The sequence below is a fragment of the Equus caballus genome, chromosome 21 (assembly GCF_041296265.1).
Source record: "Equus caballus isolate H_3958 breed thoroughbred chromosome 21, TB-T2T, whole genome shotgun sequence".
NCBI classification, from domain to species: Eukaryota; Metazoa; Chordata; class Mammalia; order Perissodactyla; family Equidae; genus Equus; species Equus caballus.
In genome coordinates, this window is record NC_091704.1 from 62,207,433 (window position 1) to 62,217,263 (window position 9,831).

Below are 9,831 nucleotides of genomic sequence, written 5' to 3' on the forward strand. Positions count from 1 at the left end.
CCCTCGTCTTATTCCTGATCTTGGAGGGAGAGCTGGTATCCTTTCAGCATTGTGCATGATGGTAGCTGTGGGCTGGTCACAGGTGGCTCTTAGTCTGTGGAGGTATGTTCTTTCTAGGCTCAATTTGTTGAGTGTTTATGATCAAAACATGTGTACTCTGAGAAATGCTGATTCTGCTTCAATGGAGAAGAGCATTTGACTCTTACCTTTTCATCCTATGAATGTGGTGCCTGTCATTTACTGACCGAACCATCCTCCCATCCCAGCGATAAATTCCGCTTGACCATGGTGGAGGACGTTTGTGCTGTTAGTAGCGTTTGGCTGAGGGGGACTGGGTGGGCCCTTCTCTGCTCCATGGGTCGCTGCCTGGTCCTCCGAGGGCCTCCCTTCCGTCCTGTCTACCTCCCTCCTTCAGACATCACGTCCAGTGTCTCGGGACTCTCTCCTTTCCCAAACAAGGCTCCAACTGCATCAACAAAGCGTAGATATTCGAAAAGGCAGCTGACACCTAAAGAGAGTGTCTAAACTGCCTCCACGAAACTCTGTATCAAGGCATCACTTCTAAAGACAAATCGAGATGCGTGGACACAGACAGACACTACGGGACAATTATGAGAGTGAAGAAGGGTCCAATTTTTCACCCCTGGGTTGCCTCGGTGGGTGTGCTGTGTGGCCGCTGAGAACGCGCAAGGGGATAGGTGTGACTACTCATAGCCCACTGTGGGGCATCAGGTACCACGAAGGAACAGCCCCAGGCTCCTTCCCGCAACAAACCCTCAAACACCCACACACCCACACCCCCGTCACACACACACACACACACACACACACACACACACACACTCCCCCCCGGCACCGGAGCTCAATGAAGAGCACTGAAAAGCTGGCCACCCCTTGTTATGGGCACTTGTTTCTTGGTTTTTATTGTTTTCCTTCTGGTCTGGGGCTTTTATAAATTGCTGGATGGTAGAGGAGCGGTTTTTTCTCACGGTGGTAGAATTCAGTTGCAGTTACAGCCTGTCGCCACCAGATGGGGGTCGTGAGCAGCGTGTTAGCTCTCCGCCTTGGGGCAAGATGGCTGCGCCCACTGGCTTCGCTGGGGGGGAGGGGCTGTTACTCACACGAGCAGGTCAGGGTTCAGATCAGTTCTGTTCTCTGGTCTCCCAAGGCCCTTGAATTTTGGGGTCCCCGCAGACGGAAGCTTGCCCCCCGCCCACCTCCCCACCCGTCAGCGGGTCTCCACTGAATCAGCGGCAGGAGTCCTGGATGATCCTCCGGTGGCGCGGCCCCTCCCACGCTCCTTCCCTATCCGCAGCCATCACAGACTCTAGGGGAGGGAGCGATTTTCTCTCCTACCGTTGTGGCGCCTCCGAAGGTGTAAAGCTAGGTTTATGATCTTCTCCTTCTTGGTATTGTAGGTCTCTAATGAGCTGGCATTATGTTTATTCTCTGAAATTCAGTTCTTCCAATCTTTTGTTGTATTTTGAAGGGGAGAGAATCCCGGGTCAGCTCACGCCGCCATTTTGCTCCGCCCACCCTCACCGAAAACCGTTATTTCAAATTAAAACATGTGGAGTCACTCACCTCACACCAGACCCAGCCAGGCGCAGAAGGCCACCTCTGGAAGGCTGGCACTTCCAGGCAAACTCCGAGGAGGGAAACGCACGGAGTCCGAGAGAAGGAAACGCAGTGGCTGCCAGGGACTTGCGGTTGGAAGAAGGGAGACTGACTGCTTCCCAGGGACAGGGTTTCTCTTGGATAAAAATGGGTGGGAACTAGATGAGGATGACGTTGGTGTGACCTTGTGAGTGTACTTCATGCCACTTCAGCGAACAGTTTAAAAAAATCCAAGAATTAAACTTTATTGAACTGACGAGATAAAATACAGGGAAAGGTCAAGTAAAGAAAAGCCAAAAACAAAACTTTAAAAACCACGCAATGGATAGGGGAAGGCAAGGATTCTCCGGGGCTGCAGCGCAGGAGCTGAGGGTAGTGGCTGGGATGCTGCAAGTGCTTGCTGAAGGTCTTGAGCCGGCTGTGGCTCGGAAGATGCCTGTGCGGCTCTGAGCTGGGGTGGGCACGAGAGGGAGAGATGGTGCTCGATGTGCAGGGTCTTCTGGATCTTTCGGTGGAGCTGCAGCTGGAGAGGGAAGAAGAGAAAATGCCACCAACATGACCGCCTGCCCAAGTCTCTCCAAAGGAAGGAAGCCTCTGCCGCCAATCAAGGAGTCTCAGTCCAAGAACCAAGCCCCGAAAGGCTTCCCAGAGTGGAGTCCGCGGGAAGAGTGATCTGAGCCCGCCCCTTGCTCCCAGCCGAACCCCAGCCTCTGGAGACTCTGCTCTGGGGGGCGCAGCGCCATCCCCTCTGCACACGCCCACGTCCTCCTCAGCCTCAGTCTCGGCATCAGTGTGCTCAGGGTGCTCCAGCTGGGAAAGAAGAACGCGGGCACGGTGCTCCAGCTCCGAGACAGGCATATTAAGACCAACGTAGGCCAAGAGCATTTCCAGGCTGGGAACATCTGGGGGCTGGATAAAATCCTCAGGGTACCGTTGGAGCCAGGTGCCCAGAATGAAGGAGATGGCCCTGAGGACAGACAGGTGGGCAGCAGAGTCAGAGAAGGGTCGTTTCCTTGCACACTGGCCTCCCGGGCATCTCTGTAGTGCTCTGGGCTCCTGGGCCTCCGCTCCTGGCTGTCCAGGGGCCAGTCCTACTTGGCATCCACCTCCAATCTGGCAGTCTTGGCAGAGGTGGGCCAGGTCACCAAGGAGGGGCTAGGAAAACGCTTTTGCAAGGGAGAGCCCTGTGCGATGGTGGCGTCACCTCTCCTAGTCCTCAGGGAAGCCTGACACACTGCTTGGAGCATCTCTCTGCCCACTGCCCAGTGGAACGTCAGCTCCGTGAGGGCAGGGAACGGTGCGGTCCCCTCTTTTCATTGCCCTCCCTGGCACACAGGAGCTGCTCCCAGAATATCTGACCAGTGAGGGAACAGCGCACATTGTCTCCCGCCCAGGCTTCCCAGGGCCCTCCTCTTGCCTCCAGCTTTCCCTCCTGGGCCTACGTGCTGCCCAGTTCACCAAGTGTCCCATGAGGGTCATGCTCCCCTGCCCCGAATCTCTACCAGGGAGGGGCTTATGTGGCCCCGGAGCACTCCCCGAGCCCCCTGAGCAGGAGCTGAACACCCGCTGTTGAGGTTCTAGCAGATGAGTGAGCGGGACGCTGCAGGCAACTGCCCTCCAAGTGTGGACGCTGGGCGCCCTCCTAGGGATTCCAAAGCCCACTCACTTTTTCAGTTGGTCCAGGGGTCCGCCGTCCTCATCGCAGTAAGGAAGGACGCAACCCTATCAGGAAGACACAGGAGGACGTCACACGGACTGGACGGTGGATCAGGCCTGCCTGAGAAGCCTAGCGGCGCTGTCTGACTCCCAACGAGAATGGAGCCCTGGAGGGCATGGCTGCCGCCCGCTCTGTGCACGGGATTATGGTCGGTGCCTAGAAAACGTTCTGCACCTAGTGGGGACCTCTCTCTGTGTGTGATGAAGGAGGGAGCTCCAACCGGCCCCTCACTCCTGCTTGGGCGGGTCGGGGGCCTCGGCTCAGCCCAGGGATGGCTGCTCTGGCTTCACCCAGGTCGGGGACCTAGAAGGGCTCTCCCGTCTCCTTTTCCAATGAGAAGACGACAACTCCGTCCAAGTCCACGGGGACGGTGAGGGATGAGGCAGAGGCTTCGCCATAGGGAAGAGGAGTATCCTCAATGAGCACAACCACAGCCCCTCCGCTCCAGTCGACCCTCCCAGAGGGTTAGGCTTCTCGAGAAGCCTTTGCGTGCAGCACCTCCTTGAGTCCCTACAATATCCCCTGGAGGCTGATCCTCTGTTCACCCCGCCTTGCAGAGAGCAAACCGAGGCTCCGAGAGGCTCGGAAGCCTCACAGCTAGTAGGTGGCTGAATGCCCACGGTGCTGCGGAGGGGCACGGCACTCACCTTTGAAACAGAAGCTCCAGCACCTGTTGTGTGGTGGCAAAACCTCTGTATGTGCACAGGAAGCTGCGGACATTGGCGGTGTCGCCATCCAGGAAGGCGGGCACCAGGTGCTCCACTAGATTCTGCCGCGTTGCAGCCTGCACGGTCCACACCAGGCGGGACGCTTTGCTCTTCGCTCGGGATGGATTTTCAGCCTGGGGTCGGACAGAGGGGGCACTTGCCATCAGAGGCCGCACCACTCCTGGGCCCCAGGAGTGTCGGGGCCTGGAGGTCAGACCGAATGCCCAAGCCCTCGGTGACTTGTGGCCAGAAGTGGGCATCATTGCCCAGGGCAGGGAAGAATTCTCGGGATTCCAAGTAGGATGTGAGGTGGAGAAGGATTCAAGCTCTTGGTCTCCTAGGTCTTTGTGCTGGCAGAGAAGTGACAGCCCCTCCCTGGATGAAGAGCATCATCCCTGGGGTGGCTGACCGACGGCCCATTCTAGAGAGGAGAGCACAGAGGCTTTTCGTGAGCTGGGAGGGATCAGGACAGGAGGACAGGCAGGGTGACCAGGGCGGTGCTGTGGAAATGGCAACAGAAGGTGCCGGCTCAGTGAAGGGCTGAATCACGGGGCTAACGGGTCTCCCTTCTGGAAAGTTGTGCAGCCTGCTGAGGCCCGACGCCCTGACCACGAGATGCCACGTGGACGTGTTCCTCTGGACAGCAAAGGCAGAAGAACAGAAAGAACATGTCCTTTTGGGCAAAAGCATGCCTATCCATCAGGAGGCTGCGTCCGACTGGGAGACGGTGGGGAAGGATTGTCAGGCCACGTTGACATATGAGCCTGGGAGTTGAAACAGGAAAATCTCTACCAAACACGAATGTGCTCTTGAATGCCCGTGAGCTGATGTGCTAGAAATGTCTCTTCACTGCTACACCCCTGTGGACAGGGACGTCTCCTCTGGCCAAGACAGGGGCCAGGCCCGCAGGGGAAGGTTGGGGGAAGACATGGGGATTCAGATTCCTTTGGCAGCAGGGCTCCAGGCAGGAGCCCCGGGCCTGTCTCAGGGCCTTCGAAGACCTGGGGTCCTCAGCGCTGTCTTGGGGGCCCTGGGGGTTGGGTCTCCCCGGCACCTGCACTCACCCTGAGCCGGCCCTGGCCTCAGTTGGCAGTGTGGGGCACCTTCCTTTCCTGCAGGGTGATGGAGTCGAGGGCGCCGTTGCTCAGCTGCTGGCCCGTCTCCTGAGTGACGCTCTGGAAAGACAGTGCCCGGCAGCCAGGCGGCAAGCCTCAGAGACCAGACTGGCTGTCTTTGCTGGCGCTCACACCTCTGTGACTCTCTCCACTCTGGACACACATAGCCCGCCCCACAGTCCACACAGACCTCCAGCGAGGAGGGCAACACATGGCAGCCTGAGGGCCTGGCATTAGGAGGCCCCTTAGGAGTCCCCTTTCAGTCCTGACAGCCCCGTCCTGGCTTGGGAACGTGATGGGAAAAGCAGGTGATCCACTGCCCACCAACCTTCTCCGGCCAAGGGCAGATCCTGCCCACATGTCCCTCTGGCCCCCACACTCACGAGGACGGGAAGAGGGCTGCCCTGGGAGGGCTCGGGGAGCTGGTCTGGCCTAGATCGGGCTGATCTAGGCTTCCTCATGTTACCTGAGAGGACCTCCTGCCAAAGGTCCGGCGGTGGGGGGCATGGGAGCTGAGCCAGCGTCCACAACGTGTCCAAAGGTTCTCCCTCTGGGGTTTCCGGGAACCAGAGCCCTGGTCAGGCGGGAGAAAGAAGGAGAACATGTTTCTCTATCAAGGGTCTCCAGCCAAGTGAGCTGGCTTTGCGCATGTTGCTGCCCTGTTGCGGGGGTTCCAAGTTCTGTCGGGGCCTGTTGTCAAGGAAGTGACCTCATTTCCTGCAGTGCCCTTACCTGAGTGCCCCCCTCAGATACCACCCATGCAAACAGTCCTCTGGCCATGGCCTTGCTCACCCCCCTTCTCCATGCGACGTCGAATGCGTACCCAGGAACACCAACACACCTGTCTCCCAGGCTCCCTAGAGGGTCTGGGTGCAGCAGAGGTCCCAGCCTTGAGACTGACGCAGAAACAACTCCTCTTTCTTACCTGTTCTGCATCCTGCATAAGCCCTTGTGTCTCTCAGGGCCTGTCGGCCTCCTGTCTGCACACTGGGGAGGACTGGAGCGTGGACTTGCTAGAGATGTCCTCTGGCATGTGTCCTACCTTAGAGGACAACACCTCTCAAACTGGAGGCGTGTGTCACTGGCAGGCAATGCCTCCCACTTCGTGTTTCTTCCTCTTGCAACTTGCCCTGTGTCTACTTCTCTTAGGATCCCACCTTAGAGGCCATTTTTGCATCCAAGGTCAAGGTGTGTGTGCGTGTGTGTGTGTGTGTGTGTGTGTGTGTGTGTGTGTGTGTGTTTGTGTGCTCAGGTTGTGGAGGCCAAGAAGAAAACAGCTCCCACAATAGGGAGGGATTGGCAAGAGCTTCTCAAGATCTCATGGTTCCTAGTTTCAGAAGCCAACCCTCCGGGTGGGGTTCCAGTCTTGCCCTAGAAGGTCAGAACACACACTTACCCACTGGACTCACCCTGTCATGGGCCGTTCCCTACCCCTCTAGGGGCCTCAGTTTCCCAATTTCCCAGTGAGACATTCAATTCAGGACTGCATAGGCATGAGCTCAGCAGAGAGGTGGCCACCACTCCCTCCACCGTGGGTGTGAGGTGGGCAGAGCTACAGTCAAGGGTGCCCCTGACCCGGGCTCCTCCTCAAACAAGAACTGAGCAAATGCCCATCTACACTGCCGAATGCTCCCCCTCACCCCCACACCATCTCCAGATCTGTATGCACTTCCACCAACACAGCCTTCTCCAGAGCCCCCGGGGAATGCCTGTGTGCAGCCAGAGCCCCAGCCTTGAGGACGCAGAGCTGGCTTCCTCCCTGGCTCCACCTTCTTCGTCATCTGGGATTCTGGGCAAGGCATTGAAGTTCTGCGGTCTTCTCCTTCTCCCCTCACTGGCCACCCGGGATCAGGACTTCCTGGTCTAGACCTCCTGGTATAACCCCTCCTCTTGAGTGGGGACTCAGTTGAGCGATTCCACCGAGGACGGCAAAGCGATGCCAGTTCACTCCTGAGACTTGGATGTGGTCAGTGGCCAATTTCGTGTTTCCTCTGACCAGATGGCCTCTCCCTGTGTCATGGGACTGGGAAGAGGGGGCACCCTCGTCTTGTTCCTGATCTTGGAGGGAGAGCTGGTATCCTTTCAGCATTGTGCATGATGGTGGCTGTGGGCTGGTCACAGGTGGCTCTTAGTCTGTGGAGGTACGTTCTTTCTAGGCTCAATTTGTTGAGTGTTTATGATCAAAACATGCGTACTCTGGGAAATGCTGATTCTGCTTCAATGGAGAAGAGCATGTGACTTTGACCTTTTCCTCCTATGAATGTGGTGCCTGTCATTTACTGACCGAACCATCCTCCCATCCCAGCGATAAATTCCACTTGACCATGGTGGAGGACGTTTGTACTGTTAGTAGCGTTTGGCTGAGGGGGACTGGGTGGGCCCTTCTCTCCTCCATGGGTCGCTGCCTGGTCCTCCGAGGGCCTCCCTTCCGTCCTGTCTACCTCCCCCCTTCGGACATCACGTCCAGTGTCTCGGGACTCTCTCCTTTCCCAAACAAGGCTCCAACTGCATCAACAAAGCGTAGATATTCGAAAAGGCAGCTGACACCTAAAGAGAGTGTCTAAATTGCCTCCAAGAAACTCTGCATCAGGGCATCACTTCTAAAGAGAAATCGAGATGCGTGGACCCAGACGGACACTACGGGACAATTATGAGAGTGAAGAAGGGTCCAATTGTTCACCCCTGGGTTGCCTCGGTGGGTGTGCCGTGTGGCCGCTGAGAACGCGCAAGGGGATAGGTGTGACTACTCATAGCCCACTGTGGGGCATCAGGTACCACGAAGGAACAGCCCCAGGCTCCTTCCCGCAGCAAACCCTCACACACCCACACACCCACACCGCCCTCACACACACACACACACACACACACACACACACACTCACACTGCCCCCCCCCCCCCCGGCACCAGAGCTCAATGAAGAGCACTGAAAAGCTGGTCACCCCTTGTTATGGCCACTTGTTTCTTGGTAGAAAAAGGGCATCGTTTCTTATTACTCATCTTTAAATCATTCTTTGACCAAATTAACATTAATTGTCTATCTAAAACGTTAAAACTTTTGGTAATATATTTTAGTCCACAATACGCTTCTTATAAACGCCAACGTTTCATATGCGGTGAGAATATTTTTACAATTTGCGCATTTTGAAAACGTTACCATGGCCCATCCAGGAAAGGGAAAGATTTGAAAGGGGTCTCCCGGGCCCCGAAATTTCCCTCGTTGTTTCCAGCTCCGGTGTCACACCTCCAGTGGGTCCCCATCCCCAGAAAGTGAAAAGAGGGAATAGCGGGGCATCCTCTTTGAGACAGAATCTTTGATCTCCGGGGGATTTTTCTTCTTAATGAAAACTGTTATTTCAAATTAAAACATCTGGAGTCACCCACCTCACACCAGACCCAGCCAGGCACAGAAGGCCACCTCTGGAAGGCTGGCACTTCCAGGCAAACTCCGGAGGAGGGAAACGCGCGGAGTCCGAGAGAAGGAAACGCAGTGGCTACCAGGGACTTGCGGTGGGAAGAAGGGAGACTGACTGCTTCCCAGGGACAGGGTTTCTCTTGGATAAAAATGGGCGGGAACTAGATGAGGATGACGTTGGTGTGATCTTGTGAGTGTACTTCATGCCACTTCAGCGAACAATTTAAAAACATCCAAGAATTAAACTTTATTGAACTGACGAGATAAAATATAGGGAAAGGTCAAGTAAAGAAAAGCGAAAAACAAAACTTTAAGACCCACGCAATGGATAGGGGAAGGCAAGGATTCTCCGGGGCTGCAGCTCAGGAGCTGAGGGTAGTGGCTGGGATGCTGCAAGTGCTTGTTGAAGGTCTTGAGCCGGCTGTGGCTCGGAAGATGCCTGTGCGGCTCTGAGCTGGGGTGGGCGCGAGAGGGAGAGATGGTGTTCGATCTGCAGGGTCTTCTGGATCTTTCGGTGGAGCTGCAGCTGGAGAGGGAAGAAGAGAAAATGCCACCAACATGACCGCCTGCCCAAGTCTCTCCAAAGGAAGGAAGCCTCTGCCGCCACTGAAGGAGTCTCAGTCCAAGAAGCAAGCCCCCGAAAGGCTTCCCAGAGTGGAGTCCGCGGGAAGAGTGATCTGAGCCCGCCCCTTGCTCCCAGCCGAACCCCAGCCTCTGGAGACTCTGCTCTGGGGGGCGCAGCGCCATCCCCTGTGCACATGCCCACATCACACACCTGAGTCCTCCTCAGCCTCAGTCTCGGCATCAGTGTGCTCAGGGTGCTCCAGCTGGGAAAGAAGAACGCGGGCACGGTGCTCCAGCTCCGAGCCGGGCATATTAAGGCCAACGTAGGCCAAGAGCATTTCCAGGCTGGGAACATCTGGGGGCTGGATAAAATCCTCAGGGTACCGTTGGAGCCAGGTGCCCAGAATGAAGGAGATGGCCCTGAGGACGGACAGGTGGGCAGCAGAGTCAGAGAAGGGTCGTTTCCTTGCACACTGGCCTCCCGCGCATCTCTGTGCGGGCCTGGGCTCCTGGGCCTCCCGCTCCTGGCTGTCCAGGGGCCAGTCCTACTTGGCGTCCACCTCCAATCTGGCAGTCTTGGCAGAGGTGGGCCAGGTCACCATGGAGGGGCTAGGAAAAGGCCTTTGGAAGGGAGAGCCCTGTGCGATGGTGGCGTCACCACTCCTAGTCCTCAGGGAAGCCTGACACACTGCTTGGAG

General features: G+C 56.7%; 1 protein-coding gene across 1 annotated transcript; it reads right to left on the minus strand.

Annotated features, from left to right (window-relative positions):
• Positions 1-3,213: 3,213 nt before the first annotated feature.
• On the minus strand, positions 3,214-4,462 carry LOC138919753 (ral guanine nucleotide dissociation stimulator-like). Its single transcript, XM_070246032.1, has 2 exons — positions 3,982-4,462; positions 3,214-3,339 (listed from the first exon to the last, which is right to left on the minus strand). The coding sequence occupies exons 1-2, from the start codon at positions 4,302-4,304 to the stop codon at positions 3,288-3,290; spliced, it is 375 nt and encodes a 124-aa protein (XP_070102133.1). The 5' UTR covers positions 4,305-4,462; the 3' UTR covers positions 3,214-3,287.
• Between the last annotated feature and the right edge of the window lie 5,369 nt (positions 4,463-9,831).

Coding starts and splice junctions, on each gene's coding strand:
- LOC138919753 (XM_070246032.1), bottom strand. CDS start 4,304: ATGATGCCCACTTCTGGCCACAAGTCACCGAGGGCTTGGGCATTCGGT. Junction 3,340..3,981: donor CTGGAGCTTCTGTTTCAAAG/GTGAGTGCCGTG, acceptor TCTTCCTGATAG/GGTTGCGTCCTTCCTTACTG.